The sequence below is a fragment of the Lutjanus erythropterus genome, chromosome 12 (genome assembly GCF_056507025.1).
Source record: "Lutjanus erythropterus isolate fLutEry1 chromosome 12, fLutEry1.hap2, whole genome shotgun sequence".
NCBI classification, from domain to species: domain Eukaryota; kingdom Metazoa; phylum Chordata; class Actinopteri; order Lutjaniformes; family Lutjanidae; genus Lutjanus; species Lutjanus erythropterus.
The window spans coordinates 8,146,188-8,173,975 of record NC_139328.1 but is presented as its reverse complement, the minus strand read 5'-3'; the positions used below and the strand labels follow the sequence as shown (position 1 = coordinate 8,173,975).

The 27,788-nt window shown below is 40.3% G+C and overlaps 1 protein-coding gene across 6 annotated transcripts; it reads left to right on the top strand.

The window, feature by feature from the left end:
* Positions 1 to 22: 22 nt before the first annotated feature.
* On the top strand, positions 23 to 27,593 carry LOC146317543 (transcriptional repressor p66-alpha). Of its 6 annotated transcripts, none has more exons than XM_084731952.1 (11): positions 23 to 184; positions 12,578 to 13,107; positions 16,743 to 16,875; positions 17,041 to 17,169; positions 17,256 to 17,333; positions 17,454 to 17,573; positions 17,877 to 18,065; positions 22,688 to 22,949; positions 23,889 to 24,298; positions 24,395 to 24,518; positions 26,301 to 27,593. In XM_084731952.1, the coding sequence occupies exons 2-11, from the start codon at positions 12,581 to 12,583 to the stop codon at positions 26,438 to 26,440; spliced, it is 2,112 nt and encodes a 703-aa protein (XP_084588078.1). In that variant the 5' UTR covers positions 23 to 184; positions 12,578 to 12,580; the 3' UTR covers positions 26,441 to 27,593. The 6 variants fall into 6 exon arrangements, with proteins under 6 accessions (XP_084588078.1, XP_084588077.1, XP_084588076.1 ...); XM_084731951.1 differs by having other exon boundaries at positions 26 to 184; positions 17,901 to 18,065; positions 24,395 to 24,653; XM_084731950.1 differs by having other exon boundaries at positions 26 to 184; positions 17,898 to 18,065; positions 24,395 to 24,653.
* The last annotated feature ends 195 nt before the right edge of the window (positions 27,594 to 27,788 follow it).

Here is a 27,788-nt window from a genome sequence, read left to right as displayed (position 1 = left end):
AAGAGGACGCAGCGGCTCCATGTGTGTTGAGGCGCATTATTTGGCAACAGACGCGGCAGTGGGGAGGGCCGAAAAAAAGAGGATATCCCCTGGATTTCTAAAAAGCAACGATTTATCGAGGTTAACTGCAGATTAAACCCTCCTTGGTCGACCATCGGCGAAGAGCGGGCAACAAAGCGACCGAGTAAGTTGACAGAGGTGAAGCCGAAGTTTTTTTAGTGAGTGGATCGAGGGGAGCCTTTTATTCGGAGTCGTCGAGAGGAGCCAGGTTTTCCTCCACCTATCTGTGACGATAAAGAAGCTGATGGGCTGTTGAAAAGTAACACTTCTCCGCAGAGCCAAAGGTTGAGCACCGGGGAGGAGAGAGGGGGGGCTCGCTCAGCCAAAAAATATTTTATTTTACGTTTTCTGACGGCTGCCAGCTCGTAACTATGATCCCTGGACTTGATTATGTGCGGTAGAAGTCGTTAAATGAGGTAAGGATTATAATCGCCAGCGGCTCTCCGGCGGTAAGCTCAGCTCAGTCCGCGGGCCGGTCGGTCGATGAAATGTATGAGTTCCGACTCGGTTTTTTACCTCTGGAGGGGACAGACAGGTAAACAGTCCCGGTGAGCCTCGCACAGCCTCACTTTTGGGGCAGAAGGGTGAAAGTTTGGGGCTCCTTTTCGGGCTGCTGGTTGTCCCGCAGCGGGTTGTTGGCAGGTCATGGATTCGGGCTCGGTTCTGGTGCTGTGGGTCACGGTGACGACTTTTACTACTTTGATTCGAAGTCTCGTGCAGCAGCCGTTGGTGAGCCGTTAGTCAACCGTTAACCTCTTTATATCCCAAAGCCAAAGTGGCTTCGTGTTTTTGTTTGTGCGATGTTAGCTAATGTTAGCTCGCTAACTAATAACACCACCTCCTCTGAGGCGGTGTCAATAATAAAAAAGCCGGCTAGTTGCACATGTAGTGTGGGCTGGGTTTAGTTTTTAAAGGGCTGAGTGTGTTTTTGGGATGGTGTACTGGGTGGTGTAACGTTAATGGTGGACGTCGCTGCCCGCTTTAAGCCCCCCTTGGCACCAGTGTTGGTTCTGCTATCTGGTAGCTAATCTTCCTACTTCTCTCTGTGACAACCGTAGTCTTCCTCCTCTTAAAGCTGAACACACACACACTCTCTGACACACACCGCACACACTCCCCTCTCTGTCTCTTCCTCTCGCCCAGACAGGCACACACACACACACACACACACATACAGTATACACGCACACACATTTCCATCCACCACAGCTATAGGAGTTTGCAGCGCTTCGGGACAAGAACTCATTCTGCTTTTTTGCCTTTAATGTTTCTATTATCTGTTTATCTGGACGCACTGAGATGGATTTAAAACCTTTTTAATATTTAATGATGAAGTATGAAGGAAGCCGGTGTTGCTTTATGGTATGTTGGCAAAGCCACATGCAGCACTCTGCATCTGTTATGAAGGCACTGACAACTGCTGTTAACTTTATTTGTGATAGTTTAACACTTTTAAAGCTTGTTAAAATACTGGTTTTGATTCAGGTTTATAAAAGTCTTATTACATAACTGCTATGTTATGAGAGACTGAATTCTGCTGTTTTGAATAGAAGAGTAGATTAAAGCTGTTCCATTAATGAGTTATTGTATTGCTTAATGTTATAGAAGGCATGATTTCAGAGATTATTGTCTTAGTTAAGGCTGCAACTGAGTATTCTAATAATTGCTTAATCTGCTGATTTTTTTTTTTTTTTTCGATTAATCGTTTTGTTAATGAAAATGATCTGCATACATCCCAGGCTACCATATTCCAAGATGCTGTATTCAGATGTCTAGTTTTCTCTCACCAAAACAGTCTAAAATCCAGAATATAAAAAAAAAAAAAGTGTAATTGTTAGCTGGAGCTAATGTATTCTGGCCATTTTTGACAAATTATTGGTTTTGATTGAGATTTCCTAAGATCGTATTACATAATGTATGTTCTGTTATCATAAACTTTATACATAACCATAATGTGCTTTTAATTTAAGTATGCTCATAATCAGTAAATAGAGGAATAAATAAAAGTTGTCACATAAATGAGTTATTGTTTTGGTTAATGTTGAATGCATAATGTCAGAGATTATTGTTTTAGTTAGGGCTGTGCCTCATGAATATTTTCAGTATTACTTAATCTGTTGATTATTTTCTCAATTAATCGATTAATTGTGGGCCATAAAATTACAGATGTACAAATTACAATTGCAAGAAATGTTGATCAGTGTTTCCCAAAGCCAAAGATGACGCCCTCAAAAGTCTTGGTGTGTCCACAACCCAAAGATATTCAGTTTACTGCTATAGAGGAAGAAAGCAACCAGAAAATACTCATATTGAAGAAGCTAGAGTCAGAGAATTGTGACTTTAGAAAAAAAGAAGCTCAAACTGGTTAAGTGATTATCAGAATAGCTGGCAATTAATTTCAATAGCTTAATAGAAAACGAATCAATTAATTGTTTAGCTATAAAGGTGACATATTAAAATGTCTGGATTTGTCTGACCAAATCAGTCAAAAATCCAAAATATTATGTTAACTATCAGACAAGAGTAAGAAAACTAGCAAATATTAACATTTTGTGAAGCTGGAACCAGTGAATTTTTGCTTGAATTGATTATCAGTATTGTTGCTGATTCATTTTTTGTTAATCGATTACCTGCAACTCTGCTTTTGTCAGATATATGTAGATTCTCATCAGAAATCACTGCACGATTTGGAATGGTGCAAAACAAAGCCACTTGGCATCAAGCCGTATGCATGCCATGTAGACTGGGGATGTATGGTGGTGAAGTGAGCTGTTGTTTGGAGATTTTATTGCTTCTCTGGAATGAGCACTCAGTTGTTCATGTGAACAAAGGCTTTGTAATGTGTTATTTGCATGTTAACAATCTGTTGCATTGTTTATGAACTGTTGCTGTGAACAAAGTACAGGTTGCCTATAGTGAAGAGGTTTTCCTAACATTGGTCAGGAGAGAGGAGAATGCTTTGCTGTGACACCAGGACTACTGAGCCACCTGTTAGGATACACAGTCCTGCAGTTGTACGTCCACACAGTATGATGTAGTGTTAGTAGTATTCCTATCCACCCCAGCATGACTGTATTCATGGTATTAAAATGACAAGACTTGAGTGAGTCATAAAGTGCTCAGAAGTTTAGTTGTTTTCCAGAAAGCACTGTTCCAGTGATCACACACAAGACTTATCCAGAGTAGTTGTGTAATCAGCCACTGTTCTGGAAAGGGTCATCTGTTGGCCACATTTTAAGCTGCTGCACATGACTGCAGGGGTCACAGGGCAGCTGTTTGGTCAAGCCTCCATGACTTCATCAAATATATCGGCAGCAATTTGCTCTCTAATTGCCTTTTTCTGCCTGTTTGGTCTAGACAGTGGTGTTAGTTACCACATAAAGCACTGGCCTGTTAACAGTTGAAGTTATTTAATGGAGTAAGCCTTTGACCCACATATAGGTTGACTTTGGCTGTGACCAGCTTCAAACCTAATTGATCATATTCCAAGTGAGATTCGGTTCTTCTGTTGTGATCAGGCCATGAAGGTTTAGTTTCTAGCTGATCTATCGTTGCTATCACTTGTTCTTCTGACAGATGCACCCTGATAATTGATAAGAATATTTTGCTGGTGCAGCAGTTTCACAAGGCAGTGCGTCTGCGTGGTTGCGCAGTGTTCTGAAACCCCCATGCAGTGTAGAAATATGTTTTCACAGGTTAAAGGTCTGTCAGTGGGTAAATAAAATGCTGAACACGTACTGTATGTGCAGCCAGACATCGATGATGGCTGAGACTGAGTCTGCCAGCCTGAGTGACGGGTGATTGAGTGACTGATGGTTGACATGATCCATGAGTGACTAGATAAATAACCGCCTCGGGGCAGAAGAAAACAAGACAGGTGTAGATAAAGTGTAGATTCTGGAGAGTGGTGCCCTGATACTGGTAGCAACCTGAAACCAGATTAAAGTGTGTGTATTCTGCGAAAGCCACACTCACCAAGAGTCAAGTACCTGCACACTGCAATTTGATAATATGGTAGTGATCACTGTGATGTAATTACAGTGCAAATGTTAATGTGAGGATTGAGTTAATTAGATAAACACTTGGGTGAAAACACCGACCGTACAATCTTCACTCTCCTTGTGAAGTAGTTAACCAAATCAAGCAATAATGAGATATGAAGTAATAACTTGCATCAGGACTTTTTTGGGGCTTGAAAAACTGAGCAGTCCCACTCAAACTATCTACAGTAAATGTGCTGTTAGGGCTGTTTTTTTAAGAAATCGTACATATATAATATAGGGTTGCAAATTGAAAGCACTTTTCTTAATTGATCAGTGGTAGCAATAACGATCAATTAGCTGATTAATTGTAATTTAAAAAAACATTAAACTTTGCTTACACCGAACATGTTTTTTTTTTTTTCCCTCACTCAAAGCTTAATTTCCTCAGCAACATATTGCATATTATCTGGCAGCACTACAAAACCTATGAAACATATAAAGACATAAAGGCATACTTATTAAACATATGAATGGTTATCAGATAACATGCAGATTGCCTTCATATAAATAATCTATCCATTATTTCAGTTATTACATCATCAAGCAAATTCTTAATAACTGATTAATCAGTCATAGATTAATCATTATATTCCTTAATATAAGAGCCATATTAACGTCTATTAATTGATATCTCAATGAAAAGATGACAAAGGTAGTGTTTGTTCTTAAACAACCAGCGGTGTGGTCACTTTGTCAATGTAGCCTGATTGATGAATGCGCACACACAAAGTGTAAGACTAGTGCAAAAATTATGTGGTTTGAATAAACAACTGTGATCATTATTATGCAGTATTTTTCTGTTTATTTTTACACCCCAACCTAAACCTTATTTCATTGCAAAGTAGCAAAGTATTTCTTATGTTGTTGTGTTACATTTAAAGTGATACTTTCATATCAGTCAAAATACTACGCTGTAATTTCTAATATTGCTCTGGGGTAGGGATGATTATAGAGAACCTGTACTAAACCAGTGCTGGTTTGTGACTGATCAGTGCTGAAATATTGATAAGCTGCTGGACAAAGGATAGGCTACTTCTATCAGTATTTATTTACCATTAAATAAACAGCTGAGATGTTCAAAAGTGTGAACTCACTTTACTAAATTTAATGAAAATGCAGCTAAATGCAATAATTCAGGAAACAATTTCAGTTGTTATTTATGTAAAAAAAAAATGTAAATAAATAAATAACTGGAAGCTTTTCACATCTTTTCATGTCATTTCTTTATTTTTTGCACCAAATTATGGTGAGTAGTATCAGTAAGAGTACTGAAACGCACTGGTAACAATAAGCAGTATCCATATCAAAATTGGTATCAATAAAATCCTAACAATACCCATTCTTACTCTGGGGTATAGTTATATTTTATAAAACACCTTCAAAGTGTGTGACATTCAGGCAACAGAGAGCGATTCCTTTTTAATATAGACTCTGTGTATTCTTTTTCACTTCCTTGTTGTTAAATTTAGGCTTTGTTACGTTTGTCTTTTTACTGCTCCAAGCCACCAGATTACAGCTTTATTTGTTTGGTTTTAATTAAAGAGAAAATGCAATTACAGCTTGGTGTAGTAGTCTGGCTCTGACTTTTTAAAGGCAAGGGACACTGTGTACTATGGCTGGGGCGTGTGAAATTTATAAGAAAAAGAAATTAAATATATGTGACACTTATACTGTCATACAATCACTGTATATAGGGCAATATGCAGCCAGTCTGTCCTTCACTTAATTTGATATGATTTAATTAAAATCCATTTTATAGCATTTCTAATGGTAAAGAAAATTCATACTGTGGCACATGCTGCATATCCACTAGTGTGCCATTTATATCCCTTGTACAAATATATCACCCACTCCTACAATGTGAGCATCCAGCAGCATGCTGGGAAATGTACATTTATGCAGAAAGACTGAGAAACAACGTGACAATTGAACTTTTTCTCTTGTCAAGAAGGATTCAGTCCAAACTATGTTGATACTTTTGAAAGATGGGCAAAACTAATAGTCTGATAAAAATGTATTAAAAAGTGTGACCGTCAGGGACACACCATCACATCACCATGACTACCACCACATAGCGTACAATGATACCTTTACAGTGCCGTTAAATGCTGTTTGAGGATTTCCATCTTATTTGAATATGTATCAGGATAATATTGTTTAGCTTGTTTAATTTGGATAATCGTATCATGAGACTTTCATAAGCACACATGCCAACTGATAAACAGTATAAAATTGAAATGGACAACGTAGCTCTCTATGATGTGTGTGAGTGCTGGTGTACTTTTGTGTTAACTTTGTGTATATGTATTGTGTGCGTAGTTTAGTTTTCCTTTCGGTTTCCTTCAGAGCTTTTGTACTGGTTGCATGTGATGTGGCGTTCATGGGTGGGTGGGGGTTTGATCCACCATATGTGTGCATGTGTGTGTTTGGGGGGACCTTGATGGATATGTGTGTAAACTGCCATGGAGATGAAATGTGAAGCCTGTCAGCCATTCAGATCCCTCGTTACAAAGATAGGGTCAGTACCCGTGTAAGGCTGGGGTGGGGTGGGGGGGGTGGGGTGGCGTTCCCCGTGTCTAACTTCTTCCCCCAGCATCATTTCACAGCTATATGCATCAGAACTGATAATACCATCACACACACCACCCCTCCCCAGCACACTCACACACATGCACACACACACACACTGTATCATGGCCGTCACTCTGGAAGCCAGGCGTCTGCTCCGGCACCTGAAGGGTTAAAACTAGCTTCAGCTTCTCTCTCAGTCATACACACACACACACACTGACAGAGTCACACACACACACACACACTAGCCAACCGGTTTAAACCGGTTCTCAGGAAAAGTGCTTTGTGTGTCCCACTGAATCCTGGGAAGGGTCATGTCATGTGTGTCTCAGTGATGTCAGAGTATTAAAAAAAAACTTAGTCAGCTCTCTGTTATCAGATGATTTCTTTGCATTGTGACTGTGTGTATGGATACTGTATAGGTACATCATGGATACAGTGAGTGTGCTAAACGCTCACCGCCATAACCATTCTGAGAACAGGAAGGGGAGGGGGTAGGAGTGTGTACAGTGTGTGTGTCACTGAGAAGTAGTAGGCTGTAAGGGTTAATTGTAGTCCTATTTTTTTTTTCTCCCCCAAAAACCATAGCTTCCTGTAGTGCGTCGCTGGGCAGACCGTGGGCCTCAGCAGTTTTGGCAGGACTGGGTCTCGATTCTCTAACATACATGCATGAATATGATTCAGGACATAATGCTGCTGTGTTTCTTCGTCATGGCCGTCCAGTAAATAGCAACGGTCAGAGTGTACGTCTCTGAATGTCACTTTCTGTTTGAGATTCTGTGAACTTTGAGCACAGGTCATCTCCTGTAGCATGCCACATGTTTACCTTCTGCACATTTGATAATGACCAAAGTCATTTCAATGTGTACCTGTACATGCACAGAAGTATCCCGGTTTAGAGACTTGGCCTGGTTTTGATCTCATTTTGGATATTAAGTTTGCCTTCAACATGAGAAATCTGGTTATTCACTTCAGCACCCAAGTTGTGTATTCAACATATCAATCACTCTCACCTTGTCCTAAACTGAAGTTTTTTTGTCATTCTACATATTAAATATAATTGTATCATACACACTCAAAGCAAGAAGTTGACAGTGGGAACACAAACACATAATCAATTTCGTCATGGAAAAACTGTTCAGGCCTCCTCACAGCACCTCAACACAACACCTGAGGCTTAAGGCACTTGAAGTTCCATCGTGTGTGTCTCTCTTTGTGATTAATTTGGTGTGTGTAGGCGTGCATGTGACACTGAATAGAGCTTGTGACACGTGGTACCACCTCACATTTTTCAAATTTGAACACCCAGCAATTAAAATTATATAAATTTCATGACACATAAACCATTTACTTAATTTGTAATGATAAGTTTCTCTTCTGCCCAAAAATTGTCGGCAGGACAACAGGAAATCACTCTGTGTTATTCCCACAGCAAGTCAGAATAAACTCAGTTTGGATTCTGCTCATTTTTTCACATGATTTATGACTCTGTCTAATCACCAGTATAATTATTACCTGATTTATCAGCATGGTTTTTTGTTTTTATGATGAGCTACTAGGTAACAGGAGTTGATGACTCACCTGTGCACAAGGCAGAGCATGATCAGGAGCCTGGATATTGGCTTGGTCACACTACATGAGTTTCAAAATCATCAGATTGTGTTTCTGTTCACACTACACAACTTCCTGTCTTGTATTTGGGAATCTTGAAGTGGTTTAGTGACAGGGGCGTCACACATTACGAGATCTTTCATCAGGAGGAGTCCCACACAAGTGTGTCTGGTCAACAAACTACGTTTTGTCATGAAAACACACGAGAGGTGACATTAGATTAATAATAGTGATGCATCAGTGTGCAGCATGTTACAGCTGTAGCTGCTGGAGATGGAACTAGTTTGAACTCTTCTACTACTGCCACTACTTTATAACTTCTTTTTGCTTGTCTTTCTTCCTATATCTGGGCTTTACATGGCTGCTGCTCTGGTGCTCTTCCGTTTGTCCTTCTCGACTCCACTCCTCCCCCGGCCTTTGACTGCTCTCATTGGCTGTTCATCTTAACATGGCTCCCTGACCCATCCCCAGTACAAACAAATATTAAACCTGCTTAATAGATTTTGAATGTCTGCAAGGCATCGGTGAGCTCTTGGTTTGCATGTTTGAGCAGTTGACACATAATGATAGAGCCCTGATTTGCCTCTGAAATGGATGCTTTTGTTGCCGATCTCCAAAAACTGTCAGCGAGTGGAAACTTAGGGCTAAAATCAGCTGGGTATAAGTTGTTTACAATCCACAGCATCATGGTTTCTATAGCATCATGTTTTCTGAAAAGGATTTGATGTTTTCATGCACAACACGTAATGAGGATATTGCAGAAACCTGGTAATTGAGATCATGCTGAGCATGTAAATGCACTCAATGTTGGACTGCCCAGTCCTTTTCTTTCCATACATGTTTAAGGGTTATGTTAGACAAGAGGTTGTTTGTCACATCAGAAGGTAAAAGTGTGTATGTCTGATCCACGGCCACACTCGAAGGCAGGGTGAGAAGGCAGATGTCACAGAGATGGATGGGATGCAATACTCATTTAAATCTTCAGATAATGGAGCACACTTTTAGACAGTGTCTCCTGGAAAGCATTCATAGTGTAGCATTCAGCTTTACACAAGAGAAGTTAGATAAATATGTTGTGAAGAATGAAGAAAAGAGCTTGAGAAATAAATTCAAACCCTTCTTACTTTGTCACCCCCGCATACCTTTTCAAATTCTGCGTGAAGCATACGTGCCTCTGGAAATGAAAAAAATGTCCCTTCAATTTTGACTTAAAAAAAGATGGAGGAGGGTTTGCTGTCCGACAAGCACCCCTGTTGAAGCATACCGGCCTCTTCATTCTACGCATCCCATAACCCATCAGACATGTGTTAGGCTTACTAACTACACAGGCATAAGAACCGAACAGTGACATTCATCAATAGTAAGACTGATTCTCTCACAGCACTCATTTGTGTTGTTATTGTACCAGAAGATAAAGGCATGGTGTTTGTTATAGCGATAGGCTAATTAATCAGTCAGCCAATGAATCTGTCTGATTATCTGAAATTTTGAGATAATTGGTATCTGCAGATGCCTGCGCTCACGAAGCCAATGAACAGAAAAATGTCTGTAGACATATCTGCAGACGGTTAACAATGTTTAACGCTCCTCCTTGAGAGTTTTGGGAAGGGGGTCACCATTGTCTTTTCTAAATGTTAACAAGTTTCTCCTGTCCTGAATGACAGAAAATCTAATTTAAAACTGTAACTGGCCAGTGTTGAAGGACATACTGTATACCTAAGTCATTAATTAAAAACATAATTCCATCTCAAACAACATGTTACTGGCTAAGATGACCATGTACATTAGATTGTAATGTGCATGAAATAATAATCATACAAGACTTTCCTTTGCTTTGATATTGGCATTATGTATGGGCCATCAGTCTTGAAAATCCCATATCAGTTGACCACTAGTCTGTTATACAGAAATGGCTTTTTATACATTGATATGGAAAGTGCATCAAGAATATACACAGAACGTTGTGATCGGCCATTATGAAAACCATAAAAATAAATATGTATTGACCCATGTGGTCTACCATCCTCCTGTGTTTCCTCTCTCGTTGCTGACCTCACACTGAGGGATTCAGAGCAGCCACTGTAGGGCTAATGTGTGTGCATGTACTGGTGCACATCTGTGAGTGCGCGCAAGTGCACATAACTGCTGAACTGTCCGACAGGACGAGCTGCTGTATCTCTCCGGCTCTGCTGCTGCTGGCATGTCAACATCTGGTGGGATTGAATTTGTTGCGCAGGGGATATCAGACGGTAATGGATCTGGTGCTTCTCAGTGCGTGATTCAAGGAAAGAAAGGTTCTACACAAGCAAGGGTCTTCGAAATAATTAAAGAATTGCACTTACACATAAATTACTTAAATACTTGAATTCATGTGTCGTTCTAAATATTTTAACAGAAAGCATGCTCCAGTTAATTTTGGATATTCCCCAAGTCCCTCTCAACTCTAATTTGATTACAACGTTGTCATGTTCTTATGTTTGATGTCTCACTGCAGCATTTTTTCCCCCTTCGTTTTTGCAGTAAAGTGATCCTCAGATATTTTTTTGTTTTGTTTTGTTTTGCTTTGTTTTTCCCTGAACATTGAGTTCTTACTGAGCTCTCTGTCTTTTTTCAGTTTTGGTTTTTGGTTTAGACTGAAATTTCGATAATTGAGTGTTTCAGTCAACATCTTGGTCATGTGACCTTACTAATCCAACATGTTTTGTCTGGGGGCCATTTTAGTCACCATGTGTCCCCTACATTTGATTCAAGGTCAGTTTTGTCCTCTTATGTTTTGAATGACAACCACACTTTCAGTTAAATTGATAACTGTGTTGATTACTGAGTAATACAGTTGTAGCTCTGTACTGAATGTTTGTCAGATAATGACAACATCACAAGAAGAAAATGTGACAGCTTTGTGACTTGCTTTCAACTCGTACTCTTCAGAAGTTGTTCTGAAACTACTTTTCAGGACTTGTTTAGAACATTATAATGTACCTGCCTATTGGGTTTAAACTTAAAACTCATATCAAAGTCTTTACTGATCACACTTACACCGTTTTTAGCAGTTTTTAGCTCCTGAATTTCCACTTCAGTTGACACCTTCCCACCTAGATTCATCAAAACACATTAGCACCTTTAACACAGCCTGTTCAAGGTGAGAATATTGTGTCAATATTCCACCTTGCCATTCTGTTGAAAATGTATGAACATTGAATGGGAGGACATTGTTGTTCCTCCGTTAAGACGGCAGCCGAGGTAGCAACAGAGCTGAACTGAGGTCTGGGGGAGGCAGCAGGACAGGACACAGACACCTTTGTGTTACAGGTCACACCTCTTTTGCTTCCAGAGCACTGGCGTGCTTTCTAAAATCAGATTCTGGTGTTGTTTGGTTTGGTGTAAAAAAGCAAAGCCGACATAATGACGGGTCTTCTTTACAGCAGTATTACTGAATATCTGCTTTTAAAATGGCTATTGTGTGTTCCCTCAAGGTCTAATAGACATGTCCAGCGCCTTTCCTTCCTCATGAAACTTTTGCGTAGCCGATTCCTTTGAAATATTTTAAATCCAGCATTGTTTAGGTCCATGTTTACTGCATATCTTTGTGTGTTTATGCCACCTGTTGATCAGTGGAATAGTGTGATCCCATTGTTAGAGCTGTGTATTGCATCATCAACATGTGCATGCACGTTCGTCCTCACGTGCATGAATGGGATAAACAAAATGGGAGTCCATTCATAGTACTAATAACAGCTCCATAATGCTTCTAGAGCTCTAAAACTCCACAGGGAACCTTAAACTCCTTCAGTGCTTACAGTTCAACCAACACTTCAGGTCTGTTCAACTGCTTGAACTTTACTGCAGCTCCAATAGAATATTTTGACAAATGCAAAGAATTCACATTTTAATAGATTTCAGCATTTTTACAGGTTAACATCTGCAGTGGCCAGTCAAGTTTAACTACCTCAGATGACATTTCAACTGCTCTCAATGTTTGCATAACAACTGATAGTGACAGGCCTAGCTCTGCTTCACAAGTGGTTCAACTTCAGCTGAAATTTCTTTCGTTGTCAACAGTTCAACTTTAACCATTCTAGTTTACTTCTAACTTATGAAAGGTCCTCACCCAAAAACCTTTCTTTGTATTTATTTAGTCAGCATTGTGCGTTTTATTTTGTCACCGTTTTTTCCAAAAGTAGTTTGGGTTTGATGTTCGGTTGTTGTGATGAAATATGACATGACTCTGTGTAGATGGCTTACATAATGAATTTCTGTACAGATAATATAGTTATTTCTTCTCTTATCTGCAGGGGATGTCTGAGGAGGCTGTCCGCCAGACGCGCAGCCAGAAGAGGGCGCTGGAGAGGGATGCTGCTCCACAGTCTATAGAACCCTCCAATGTTGACAATGAGAATAAAAAGCCTAAATTGGAATTGGAACCCACAACACCAACACAAACTAAAACTACACCTGTCCCTGTCCTAGCAGAGGACGGTCAGAGCCGGACTCGGGGTGGATCAGAGCGAGAGAAAGATCAGGAGGACGAGCAGAGCCGGTTGCCGTTACCTTTAGTGTTACCTTTGGCGCCTCGTTCGGTGAAGGATGATCGGGAGCGGCCCCAGAGACAACAGACAGTCGAACCCGGCTCAGACAATCGGACTGACTGCAATGACAAAGCCAGCAAGGCGAAGACAGAGCCAGCTGTGGACACAAGGAGCCGGGGCCGACCGACGGAGCCAAGGGCATCCAGTGGCATGCTGGCTGCAGGCGAGGTGAAGGCCACCATCAAAGTGGAAGTACAGACAGGAGAGCAGCCTGTGGACATGAGCACCTCCAGAGGGTGAGAAACAGTTTATAGTAAACTCTCTTCAGCCGTGACAATCACATGTAGCCTGTTCAGGCTTGGAATTAACCTGCATCCGTGGTGACCTGATCACAAGTGGAGTTCACACCTGGCATTAAAATGTGTCTCCACATCTCTCATTGTGTCTCAAGTGACCACTTGTGATCGGATCTCACTTCCCAGTTTTATATACAAATAAACGCTCAGGCTGTTTTGCCAGTTGAAGTCCATTCGACCATTGAATACAAAGCTTCAACTATTCATTCCTTTTTTCAGTTCAGTGCTGCTATACGCTAAACTTCTGTTAGCCGACAATCACCCGCAGATTTTACCTGCGCTGTCAGCAGCATGGCAGGAGAAACACTCTGCGGTGCGCTGGGATTTAATACCTGAACTATGTACAGAAGTCACACTTTTACTTTTCCTGACTGTGTGGAAATCTGATGCTTTCGCATCACAGATGACAAAAAAAGATTACTGTCACAGTAACACAAAGGAAAAGAGTGTGTCCCAGTGCACCATGGAGGGGCTCTTCACAGCAATGCACTGTTTTTTGTTTGTTTGTTTTTTTTTACAAGGAAAGAGACAACTTACTGTATTAAATTTAATGCCAAATTTACAAGAAGGCAGGAATGATTAAGAATTTTCCTGAGCCGTTGCATTTCCCTGCTCCGTATGCAAATGAACACGTTTGCAAAACATGCTCTTTTTAAACCGTGGCCATTAACAGGCTGAGAGAAACAGACACAATCTTTTACACAAAGAAGGGAACAACTTAATGAATTGCATTTAAAGGAGGGATCTGTAATATATTTACTGTAATAAATTATAAAATGACCTTGGTGTGTCATCAGAGATTAAAGAAACATGCTCCGACAACAAAGCTACAGCCACAGTGTTCTGCTTCAACAACTCGCTTCAACAATAGACTGTTTATCAAATCAGATTTCAACATATTTAAAGGTTCCAACTTGGTGTATTTTTATGTATTGCTCTTTTAATGCCAAAGAAGAAGGCCCATGTGAGACAGCATTTCACAAAGTTCATAAAGTTTCTTCTCATTCAACAACTCTGCAAAATGGCTGTCTTTTAAGGGAGTCTGTGGTTACTAGTATGTTCACAAACATCCACTGCAGGTAAAAGAGCCCAACCACATCAGGACGTCAGTTGGGTTTGTGGCCTTTCAGTGTATCCCAGGACAAATTGCGTACACCCTGCTGACAGACTGTGGCCACATGCAGCCCAGACCACCTCAGAATGTGGTCTGACGGATCTGATCTCAACTCGGACCCGGATGCATTCACACCTGTACTTAGAGCCGTCCACTTGTGAATCACCCAGGACGCATACTAATATGCCAGGTCTGAACAGGGCCACGAAGTAGGCGTCAAAAAGCAGGAAACTTCTACGTAGAAGTTATGTGGTTTCTCTGCAAGACTGCAGGCTTTTTGTTTAGAAAAAAACACTTAGGAGAGTATAAAAAAATGATAAATGACACTTTATGTGAATCTAAAAAGACTAAAAATGTTTAAAGTTACTTTTGTGATCCTGATGTTCTTTAAACTTACAGTGTAGGGGAGATGGGGGGTGTGGGGAGGGGGAGTTGTTGTCCTCAGAGGTGAACTTTATCTTTTAGTCTACCTCCATTTTCCCCCCACTCACCACCTGAACCCTAAAAACTCCCCTCACACAAAATGAAGCCGTGTGTCACAAACCGGTTCCAGCCGGTTGTTGCCATGGTTTCCACAGTGGAAGGAACAGCGAGGGGAGGGGGGGGAAGGGTGGGAGGAAAAAGTGAGTGTGTCACGTGACGATGACTTTGAGGTCACGTGACTTCTTTGGAAGAGTAGTGATTAATCCACAGGAAGTGATGATGGCGCTAAGCCCTGAGGAGAGACTAATACACACACACACACACACACACACACACACACACACACACACAGACACACACACACACACACACACACAGGGAGGACGGCTCGGAGAGACAGGCCTCACGATGTCATGCGTTGACTTTAACGACTTCTTATGCTTTATAGCAACACATAATCTGTGTGATCACAAGGCCATCCTTGTTTTTTAGTGGAGCATTACTCATGGTCTTTAGTTTTTGAGTGCCACTCGTCAAAGAATTTAGGTCATCTGCTCTCACATATAGCCTGCAGTTGAATTGTTCCTTTGCAGAAGAAGCTATATGTGTGTATAATCATGTGAAGGTTGATCCAAACTGCCTACGAGGTTCCCACACGCTTTAATTTCCTTAGCATGTTTTGAATGACGTACGTAGCTCAGCGCAGGTCACTCCAGACGTCTATTGTGACGTGCCACAATATCCTGTTTCAACAGGAAAGACTGTATGTGCTCTCGGAACAGCCGTTGCATTGTGACTTAAAGACCTTTACTGGAGCTTTACGTCCCATCAATATAAAGAGACGCTGTGTGGAGAAGTTGTGTGTCTGGACTTGCTAGATTATACAGAGGAGCAGATCAACCAAGGGTCATAAATTATGATTGTGGTTGAGGAACAGACCTACATGAGCACATACATTACTAATGCATGTTAATGTTTGAGGCCGAAGAAATGTACTTTTTCAGCAGCCATAACGTGTTCTTAAAGGGACAGTTCACTCCAAAATCAAAAGTATGCATTTTCCCTCTTAACTTCTTGTGCTGTCTGTCCCTCTAGATTGTTTTGGCGTGAGTTGCTTGCGGTGCCTAAAGCACTAAAGAAATACATTTGAAAGTTCAATGGAAATGTCTCTTTCCAGAAATCATGACCTGGATACTCAAGATAATCCACAGGACTTGTTGTGAGTGGTCTGTGGATTATCTTGAGTAATCGTGTCATTTCTAGAAAGAGACACTGTTTTTTTTTTTGCGCTTTAAGCACCTCAAGCTGAGCAGCACCTGTTTCTGTTACATTCGAGAGAAGACAGACAGCCGATGTCTCCAAAAGCTCTGAAACTCACACCAAAACAATCTAGCTGGATAAATACCACTACAGGCAAGAGGAAAAATGTGTAGTTTTGATTTTGGGGTGACCTCAACCCCACTGGATCAATCAATAAAAAAACTTATACTGTGCTGCTAAACATCTTTTAAAGCCAAATTACACTTAAAATCCTGGAGTCCTGGATTTTTTTTATTTAACACCAAGAGCTGTATTAAGCTGATACAGATATTTATAATGCTGTCAGATAGTGAGGAATAAGATGATCTTGACAACCTTAAATCTACTAAAGAGATAATTGGGATTTTTTCAAGTGGGGTTTTATGAAGTAGTTATCCATAGTCGGTGTATTACCTACAGTAGATGGTGGTTGGCAAAGCGATAAAAATATTTTTGAATATAGAGTACACTTGAACTGACAGAATTTTTTTAGTTGGGCCTTTTTTAGGTAGCTAAAATACATTTTGCTGTTGCTGCTTCTCTAATCTGGGGGCGTAATACACTGATTATGGATAAGTACCTCCTACAACCCATCTTCAAAAGATCCAAACTATCCCTTTAACCTCAACCCAACTGGATCAGTCTGTACAAACTCATACTATGCAGTTTATTTTTACATGTTTTATTTTTTTATTAGTGCTTTAAATATAACTTGTGTCATTGTTCCACGTATGTCCAGCAGCATAAAAAGGGAGAAGCGCCCTCCGTCCCCTGAAGATGACGATGTGATCATCTTGTCAGACAACGACTCCCCCAGTCCACCGATGAATGGCTTGAGCCACTTCAAGGAGCTGGACACAGACCTGCTCATGGTGAGACACACGCCAACACAAAGCTAGAAGTCGTACTTTTCATACTACTGTCATTTTAAAACTTGGACCAGCTGAGGCGCAACATTGAATGTTTAGTTCCTGGAAAAGTTTTTTTGTATGTAAGTCTTTTAAAATGTAAGCGATGTTATGATCTGTCGAGTACAGAAGAGCAGCCCAGCGGAGAGGGAGCGTATCATTAAGCAGCTGAAGGAGGAGCTCAGACTGGAGGAGGCCAAGCTGGTGCTGCTGAAGAAGCTTCGGCAGAGCCAGATACAGAGGGACACTCTCCAGAAGGTAAACTATGATTAAACGCATCAACACAGGCTTCTGTTTCCATCATTCTGTTTGATGTTTAATATCTTTCTCCATTTCTTTCTCAGCCCTCAAGTCTGTCCGGCTCCTCTGCTCCTCCTCCTTTAATTCGAGGAACAATTACAAGCAATAAAGGCTCTCAGCAGGTTAATGCTCTACTATCATGCATGCACCTTCGTACTGTAGTTGAGGTACAGTGTCCTCTGAATGGGGATTCAGTAGATCTGGTTGTTTTAGTAGTTCTGATGGTGTTTTTCTCTGACCAGATTTTGACGGGCAGGAGCTCAGGCACGGTCATCCCTCCGCCGCTGGTGAGAGGAGGGCAGCAGGTGTCGTCCAAACATGGCTCCCAGATCATAATGCCGCCTCTGGTCAGAGGGGCACAGGTGAGCCTTGGGGAAATGCACACAATATTATTAGCATGTTAAGATATTAAAATAACATTTTTATTTATTTAAATCTGTCAGGGCAATGATAGCCTGAGTTGCACCATATTATTGCTGTTTATCCCCTCTGAGACAAACTGCAGGGAAATAATCACACTCAAACTTAGGACTTATGATCTCTCTTTGCACCTGTCTCTCTCTCTGTGTGCCCTTTGCCTCTGTGCTTTTGATGTCCCTCCCTCGTCCTCCACTACCTCTGTCTGTGACGTCCCTCCACGTCATCCCTCTCATTGTCGTGGTTAGCCCATCTCTGTATCTCCACAGCAGATCCAGGCTCTCCGCCAGCAGCAGCAGCAGCAGTTGGCTGCGTCTGGAGGCTCTGGACCCCCTCCTCTGCTGCTGGGCCCCAGGACCTCAGCCCCTGCAGGCCAGGGCCAGAGAGGCATGGTCCAGCCAGGCCTCATCAGAGTCGGCAGTAGCGCTAACACACTGGTCAGTATCTCACAGGTGCTTTCAAGTAAAAAAACAGAACAAAAAAGAAAGTATGCAGAAATGTGTTTTATACTAAAATGCTGCTCAAGCAGAGGTATTTTTAATTTATCTCATTTCCACCATCACCTGAAAAGGATGACTAAAAAAGGAAACCTTGGACTCTTTCACTTTTGTATCACTGTTGGGGGAAAAAACACAGCAGGATCCTTCAGGCTTTATCCATCTGTGCAGATGTGTGATATTTACACTTATTTTGGGTCATGGAGATATTATTGTACTCGATAAGTGCAGATGCATTAAAAGAGGGGGATGCACTTTATGAGGGAAAAAAACACTTTATTCAACTAAAACCTGCTTTATTAAGGGAGTTTAAGTACTGTTAATGGCTTTTCAAGCCAGCTTCTATTGGACTTCATACATTCTCACATTGGGGATTTCTTTCATTGTTCTTTTTTAAACGCTGAAACAGGATAGTGGGGACTTTTGTCCTCATGTACAACCACACTGGACAGTAAGATTTAAGTGTTACCACATAATTTTACTTTTGATAAAGCTATTAGCATTATTTTCTTTGCATTTTATGAATGTCGTCAGAAATCATAGAAGCTGCCCATTTGTATTCCCAAAATCCTATAATGTTTGTGTTAATGCATTATCTTAAATCACCTACGATTAACAAGGAATACTTGCAAAGAACAAAGACTTCTGGTGGCCTATAAATATGTGAAATCTACTCTATTGGCTTAGTAGCTCTGCTCCAGACTTCCCAGGGTGGGTTACTATAGAATCACTGTACTGCAAACAGACCTCACAAGCATCTCTGTTGTGTACGCCACTCCTGCCAACAGTCACACCTTTTCAGTAACAATCTGTTAGTGTACCACTCTCTAAGAACTTGGAAACCATTTAGGAAAAGGTTTGGTCTGCAATCTATGTGCAAACCTGCTCCAAATAATAGGAATTATATGTTCACATCATCTGACTGGTTTAAATTATGGGAAAAACAAGGGCTGCAGTCAATTAAAGACTTATATCTTGACAGCGTTTCCTCCTCATTTTAATCAGATATCCCAGAAACACAATCTTCCACCATCACTTTTTTTCCTATTTCTACAAGTCCGGGTCTTATACTATGTGTGATAAAACATCCCGATTGCCACAAACACCACAGGAATCCATTCTATACGAGCTTCTTGAGATAAAACCCCAGAATAAAGGAGTCAGTCGCTACAATATATGGCGCTCTCAGACATTAATTGCCTTTCCATTGATATAATTCAGCTGTACTGGGAAAATGACTGACAAGTTGAATTCTCAGAGGATGGGTGGAAGTCCATACTTCCTTTATTTGCTTTCGACATGGACTCATACACTGTAAAGCGGCACGTCGCCTTCAATTTTCAACTGAAAAACATTCTAAGATTTATCTTGATTTGGTTAAATCCTAATCATAACAGATCGTAATCCCATACAGCCTCTCTTATTCACACACTTGTTCTTTATTGGACCTCTGTTTTTGAGACATTTACAGAGGAATTAGGAATACCGTTTGAATACGCCCCTTTAACAGCAATTTTTGGTGTTGTCCAAGAGCACTTATCTTTATCCAAACAACAGGCTAATGGGCCTTTTTCACAGCAGCCATTTTGACATGAAATTATAGGGTAAACACAGGTGTTATTTATGATACTAATTTAGATTCTGTTTCAGAGTCGGGGGTGCTGTTGTTGTGCATGTTGACTCACTGAAAAGGCCCTGCTACACTTAATGGAATGGGACCTTAATTAGGATCATTGGTAACACCTGTGTTTACTCTATTTCATATCAACAATCGGCTGTTAAAATACTCCGTTCAGTAGCTTTGGCTTCTTTGGTAACTGGACACCTAGTTCACATATTCAGTGTATGAGAAATCCTACAGTTTCCTAGAGTCCTAGAGTTTCTCCAGCTAGAAAAAATAAAGAAAGTATACTTAGGCTCAACTGACAGGTTCTATAAGTTATGGCAGCCATTTTTATCTAATGCAGACAGACTGGAACTGTGTTCCCTCCCATACCATAACAGGTTTAGTCAGTCTTCAGCTGGACTGTACAAGCTCAACTAAACTTTATCTCTGGATGAGTTTTTGTTTAATTGTATTCCCATCGTCCAGTCTGTACTTAACTTTATTTGTCTTGTTTACCTTTATTATGACCATTGAGAATATGATTTGAAATACTCTCAGAAAAGGTACATTTTTCTCTCTTTTTTTGTCTGTCTGTTGTCTAAAATTGTACTGTTGATGCAATGTATTTGTGCAGTTTTAAAAAGAAATTAGAATAAATATAATAATATATTATGATTCATTATAATACATTATAGTAAATATAGTGAGATACATAAAGTTTAAACAATACTATAAATAAACAAACAAAAAATAAATAAATCATGGAAGTTGTAACTTTTATCATTGAGCTGTCTTTGTTAAAGGGATAGTTCACCCAAAAATGAAAATTCAGTCTACAAAAACACTGCTGGAGGTTCACAGGAAAGCAGCGTTGCCGAATCTCCCAAACGATGGAAGAGAATGATGACCAGTTTTCAAACGGAAAGAACCAACAGAAGAAAAACTTAAAATGTCTCCATACTGTTCGTCTGGTGTGATCCAAGTCTCCTAAAGTCCCAGCATACTGTTTGTACACACGGTGTGTTCAGACGGTGTGTGTGTGAACGTGACTCCAAGCTCAGGATCTACAGTGAAGATTCAGGCTAAAAACATGGTGGAAATAACATTTTCTTTTGCAGTCAGTTTGGCATGTTGGAGCTTTAGGAGACTTGGATTATACCAGATGAAAAATATGGAGGCATTTTCTGTTTTTCATTCTGTTTGTTTTTTATGTTTGAAAACTGGTCACCGCTCACTTCCATTGTTTGGGAGATTCTGTAACACTGTTTTCCTGTGAAACTCAAACAGTGTTTTGCGGATTAAAAAACTAAACCTGACCTTCAATCAGCATGAGGGTGAGTAGACAATGACTGAATTTTCATTTTTGGGTGAACTATCCCTTTAAATTGCGTTCGGTACAGTTTTAGTAAAATATAATTACTTGTCTAATCGTTGACCAAAGGGTTAAAGTATCGATCGATGGGCGCACGCCAGCCAATCAGAAATATGAGACGTATAACATTAACCATTGACGTTATTTCAACGTTATTAACAATTCATGTCGCTATGTCTGCTGCTAATGACCGTACCTCCTGGTAAACATGGCACAGTTACCCATTACCAACTTTTTTCGGAGAACCGACGGACAGAAAGTGAAGTTGACGGTGTGCGTGTGTGGATTAAAAGAAGTTTGTTCAGTAAAGTTCGTGACTTCGTGTTAGATTTAGCTCATAGTTAAAGCTAGCCGCCACATATACAAACACGTGTTTTATGTCTGTGTTAGCCGCAGGCTGTGTCTCATGTAACGTTAGACACTTTACCCAATGTGGTGGAAATACTCAGATCTTTTACTTAAGTAAAAAAAATAGTAATACCCGTGTAAAAATACTCTGTTACAAGTACAATCCCTGCATTTACTCAAGTAAAACTACAAAAGTATTAGCCTTAAAATATACTTAAAGTGTCAAAAGTTAAAGTACTTGTTATGCAGAATGACCTGTTTCAGAATTATATATATATTCTATCACTGGATCATAATTAGCAATGTATTAATGTGTTAATGACTTTAATGTTGCAGCTGGTAAAGATGGAGTCAATTTCATCTACTTTATTTACCGCTGTAATCTGTAATAATGCAACATATTTTATTAGTTGGTTTATGTTTTGTATTAATAATCTGAATTTTCAAATTAACTAGTAGCCTAATCATCATTGGTTTCCAAATGAATGAATTAGAAGTAGAATTATAAAGTAGCACACAAAAGAAATACTCAAGTAAAGGACAAGTACCTCAGAATTGTAGTGCAGTACTTGAGTAAATGTACTTTTTCGTTTTCTGTTAGTGTAGGCAGTGGCTTTTCTGTGCCATGAATCATCACTTGAATGTTGAATTGAATGCATGCTCTCTGCCAACAGCATAGAAATCACTGCAGGCTATACTTCACCCCGACTTCAACGATTACTCACAAACCCCTGTATGAAAACAAAGAAAACTAGCCCATAGATATGGATGTATTAAATATATTATTGTAAACAAAAAGAAAATAGTTGAGTAGACAGTGTGAGAAAATCTATGGCATACTCTATAAAGATTAAAGATTAATATCTATAGAATATCTGAGAATATAGAACATATATACAAGAACAAACTATACTAAAGTGTAAAAAATATACAAGAGTAATATACAAGGATACACAATAATAAATATAAACATAAAAATACATTAAATATAAGTTGTAGTATAGTAACGACCACATCTTAAACTTGTGTGTAGCAGTGTAAATCTTGTCTGGAAGTAGTTTGCTCTAATATCTATACAGTTTTTATGGTCACCGAAGCTTTGAATAGGGCTCCAACATTTTTTCAATGTTCCTGTAATTAATCAACAGCTATTTAAAATCTGTCAAAAGATATTCTGATCTGGCCTGGATGTTCACACCTGTCTTGTTCCTTCCTGTCTTCCTCTTGTTTCCAAAGGCCTCGCCATCCAGTTTGAAGGGTTCCTCCTCAGGAAGCGGCGGCCTGTCTGTGACTACCGTGAACGATTCTCCAGCCAGCCGCCAAGCTGCAGCAAAACTCGCCCTGCGGAAACAACTGGAGAAGACCCTCCTGGAGATCCCCCCACCCAAGCCCCCAGCCCCAGAGTTCAACTTCCTGCCCTCTGCAGCCAATAATGAGTTCATCTACCTGGTGGGACTGGAAGAAGTGGTGCATAATCTGCTGGACACAATCCACAGAGGTATGTAGGGTTTCTGTTTTGATGGTTTTCGTTTACTTAAGGGGTGGGGCAAAGTATCTATTCTAAAAACCGATTCTGTCCTGAAATATTACAAATTGATGCAGAAGAAGTTTAAAACTCAGTACAGCTGCACATTAATACAACCTGACTGGCACCAAATGAGTTAAAAGCTAGTGTTTGGAAACATTTGGCTTCTATAAAGGGAAGGTGCACCTGAACAAGAGCCCCAAACTGTATGCAAGTTGTTCATAAAAGATAATTGAAGTTAACTCATCTGTTTATTTAACTATGGAATATTACAAATACACACTGTTTTAGTAGCAAGTAGTCACACAGTAAGAAAAACTAAGTCATGTATAGAAATAAAAAAGTCTGTTGCATTGATAATTGTTTTATATTTGCATCATAGCCCTCTGAATCAGAATTGAATTGTCAGATTGTGAGCTGCCCTGGAGATTTCCAACCCGAGTTTATATGTTGTAGTCAGAAAAGTAATTTAAAGTAATATTTCATGCAAAAACGTGCAAGACTTGTAAGGATTTGCTATTTTTCTTCATTATACCTGATAGTAAACTGAATATCTTTAGATCTGGACCGCTGGTTGGACAAAACAAGCCATTTTGTGACATTGCCTTTGTTTTTAGTTGGTTATGATGGGCATTTAGACCAAACAACTAATCTGTGATTGAGAAAAAAAAAGGTCAGATTCATTGATAATTTAAATAGTTGTTAGTTTCAGCCCTAGACAGCTCAAATGATGGGTCTGTTTCAAATGTTAGCAATTGTCCATATGTAGTCAGGACATGGCTTTTTCAGACAGGACTTAAATATCTGTCCACCTTCCGTTTGTTTTCTTCTAATTACTTCTTTGACACTGTACAACCACTTCTGTCAGTTTTCATTCAGTACATTAAGGTTTTCCCGTCTCTCTCCATCCAGGAAAGACAGGTTTACCACTGAACAAGACTGTGGTCAAAGACCCCTTCATCTGCTCCCAGTGCAACACTGACTTCACCTGCCGCTGGAGGCAGGACAAGACAAAAGGCGGGGCGGTTCTCTGTGAACAGTGCATGTCATCCAATCAGAAAAAGGCTTTGAAAGCCGAGCACACCAATAGGCTTAAAGGTGCGTTTGTCAAAGCACTGCAACAGGAGCAGGAAATAGAGCAGCGTATTTTCCAGCAGACGTCCTCATCGGTCTCTCACAGTAGCTCCTCATCCTCATCGTTGAAAGCTGAGCAGCTGGTTTCTCAGCAGCTGAAGCAGGCTCAGGCCAGAGCGACGTCCCTCCAGCACCACCACCAGGCCAGCCGAGGAACCAACATCATTCACCATCACTCCATCAAGCAGGTTGGAATCTGATTATCTTTTAAAGAGGAAGCGCTCGCGCAGTCGATGCAGCTGAAACTTAACACCCGCCCCTCTGTGTCTCTTAATTCCCCCCAGAGCTCCCAAGGCCAGCTGTCCCATGGTGTCTCATCAGTGGGGGTGAGGGGCGTCCCCCATTCCTTCTCCTCCTCCTCCCAGCTGCAGAGTGCAGTGGCGGCCGCAGCTTTGGTCAGCCGGCCAGGTAAGCACGCCCATGTTTCCCACCGCTCTGTCCAGAGTTCAAAGGTGAGCAGCAGTGGAATCGTCGGCGGCAGGAATGTCAGCGGAGGTAGTGCCTCAGCCACTGCATGGAAGAAGCAGAGCAACAGCAACACAGGTAGACTCACATATGATGATATACAACACCGGCCCAACTCTGGCGCCTGACATCTGCTCTCTTTCAAATTCCTGTCTGGTCCAAAAGCAATCCTAGTGCCTTTTTCTGGTGTTCAGGAATCTTACACAAAATGTACAAATGTACAAAATGTACTAGAGGAAAAATAAAATGCCATTAAGAAACATGCAGGAGGAAATGTTTTCGGACAAGGCAATCCCACTCTCCAGTTCTCTCCCTGCCAGTGACCTCAGTCTTCCTCCTTTAGTCCCTCCATTTGGTGGTTCATCATTTTTTCCTCGGTGTCACTTCTTTACCTTAGAGTAGTCTTTCTCTCCTTTGTGTCTGTCTCTGTGTTGTGGGGACGCGGGTGGCTGTGTAATTATTCAGGTGCTATGTCGAATCATACTGCTTTTTTTCATATTCATCTCAAAAAGCATTAAAGTGTAGTTTAAGTATTTTTCAACCTGGACCATATTTTGTCATGTTTTTGTTTTTGTGTCTAAGTGACTAATGGGAACAACAATTTTTGGTGTATTGAGTGAGAGCGCTGCAACGTAATCCTTGTGGGCAGCTGTGCATCATCAAAGTTGCAAGGGTTGTTATGATACCAACATTTTTAACTTCAACAAAATACTGGTATAAAAAGCAGTTTTTGATACCGTGCCAAAAAGGAAAAAAAAGTCTCAAGCAAATCAAATGGGATGTATTTGTTCTTTTTTAAAAATAATCAACATGCACACAGTGCTGGTACAGAGAAAGTCAATGAACACTGTCTGGTTTTGCTGCAAACCACATTTCATTTTGAATGAGCACTCAGATCTTTTCACTGTATTGTAGTTTTGATACTTTGGATACCTTTTAATGATAGTATTGTATTGTTTTCAAACATGGTATTGAAAAAGTATTGTTTAAGTATCAATACTTTTGGCAACTCAGACTGTTATTATAAGTGTTTGATAACATGGAAAGGATCTCTACAACAAGAGTAAAATACCTTTTCTTTGATCTCTCTCACCAAACTCACCAGACTCCCTTTACAAAACTGTAATTTAAACATTGTCAACGTCATCTTCATTCAAACTTGATAGAAACAAAATAATCACCAACTCTGGTTTGGCTGAAATAAACCTTTAATTTACAGTGTTAGCGGTGAAAAATATCAGGAGAGGAGTGAGAGGGTGGTCAGGGAGCAGTGGGGAGAAACGGTGTATAGAGCCAGAATATTTTCACTACAAATGCTGTGAATTAAGGATTTATTTCAACCAAACAACCAGAGTTGGAGATTGTTGTAACAGTGGAAAAACGAGCCAAGACGGATTTTGTGAGTTTTATTGAATGCAGGTGATGATGTACAGTTTTGCAGAGGTAGTCTGGTGAGTTTGGTGAGAAACTGTTGTAGTTAAACTATCTTAATCTTTAGTAAAGGGTCCCTCTGTAGAGATCCTCTCCATAATGGCACTTAAAATGACAGTCTTCTTCCTCAATACTAGACCAGTTTCAAAAATGTTGCCCCCGTTTGTCACTTAGACTCAAAAACACGAGGAAAAATATGGTCCAGTAGCAGAAAAAATGCTGAAGTTACCCTTTAAATTGACAGCACGCTGCTTGCTCCACACCTTGACCCGCCGCTCTGTTGTATGTTCGCAGGAGTCACTATGGCCTACGTGAACCCCAGCCTGACAGGTCACAAGACGTCAGCCGCCGTCGACGCTCGTCAGAGGGAGTACCTGCTGGACATGATCCCCTCTCGCTCGTCGATCTCGCAGACTGCAAACACGTGGAAATAATTTAAGCCGTTCTCTGCTATTCATTGTTAGTTTCTGTCCGAGTTCCTCATCAGCTCCAATAATATGGTCAACAGCACCCCCCGGAGGACTGTTAAGCAAATACAATCTCCTAAAGTGAAGAAACGTTCCTTTCTTACCTTTGTATGATTGTTGTTTTAGTTTTCTTATTTTCTGTCGTTTATTTTGAGATTCGCTGTTCTTTGGTAATTGTGCAGAAACCATTTTTGATTTGATAGGGGCACAGAAAAAACAAATACTTGAAGGGCTTCCCCCCCCCGGGTACTTGTGTCCTCCAGACTGGGTGGTTAAATGATGGTGTGATAATGTATAATCTGCATTGAGTACTTTTTATAAAAAGTGAGTACTCTGTTCTGGGCTTATAAGCTCTTTCTGCCATGATGTGGGTCAAACTGACCCAACCTTTTGACACTTGAATGGTTATAGTCATACCCAAGAATTCATGTTCAACAAAATACACATTTATTTTAAACAAAAACAAAATAATTAAGTTGTAAAAAATTTCAATACATCATCCCCTGTAGTTCAAGGTTTGAATTTATTTTGTATTTACAGTAAGTTATTTTTTTTTTTTTGTTTTTTTTGACTGATGTTAAAAATCACTCAGTATATTGTGGTTTCCACAAATGAAGAGTTTATTATAGCTTTGTTTTCTTTTTTTTTCTCCTGTATAACCGCATGCCGACCCTTTACCCTTCTGTTCATTTTGCACCTTAGCTGAAGAAGCATGGTGTCGTTGCTTAATTCATCTGTAATTACCATCTGTAATTTGCTTATTTTATATCATTGTCAACATTGTAAGATTATTTTTGAGTGTTATGTCATTGCTGAGAAAATGCAAACTCTGAAGGAGCTGAATTTGCCACACTGGAGCCAGAGATCTTCTCTGATTTATTCAGTCATAATCCCTGCAGTATGCAGCACATACTCAGTCCTGAATCTGTTCTTGAAGGGAGTTTCTCCCACATACCAAGACCCTGGAATACACAAGACCATCGTTATCTCGTACCCCTCACCATATTGCATCATTTCTCCGCTTCCCAATATTAACTGCATTGTACAAACTTATTTTCAAATTTATTTGGTTTACTTTTTTCCTAGCTCCTAAAGAAATAATAAAAATATACATTTTAAACTCTGTCTTTTTTTTTTTTATTATTTGACATTTTTCATGCTTCAGCTTTCCGTTATGATCAGGAAGTGAGTTGTTCAGTCATTCAGTGTTGCAGCTTGACAAATTTCAGCCAGAGAAGTGATCAGAGAGGTTCACAGGTTTGTGTTCTTCCAAGCCTCCTCCACTGTACAGGTCCAACGTCAGAGAAACAGAAGG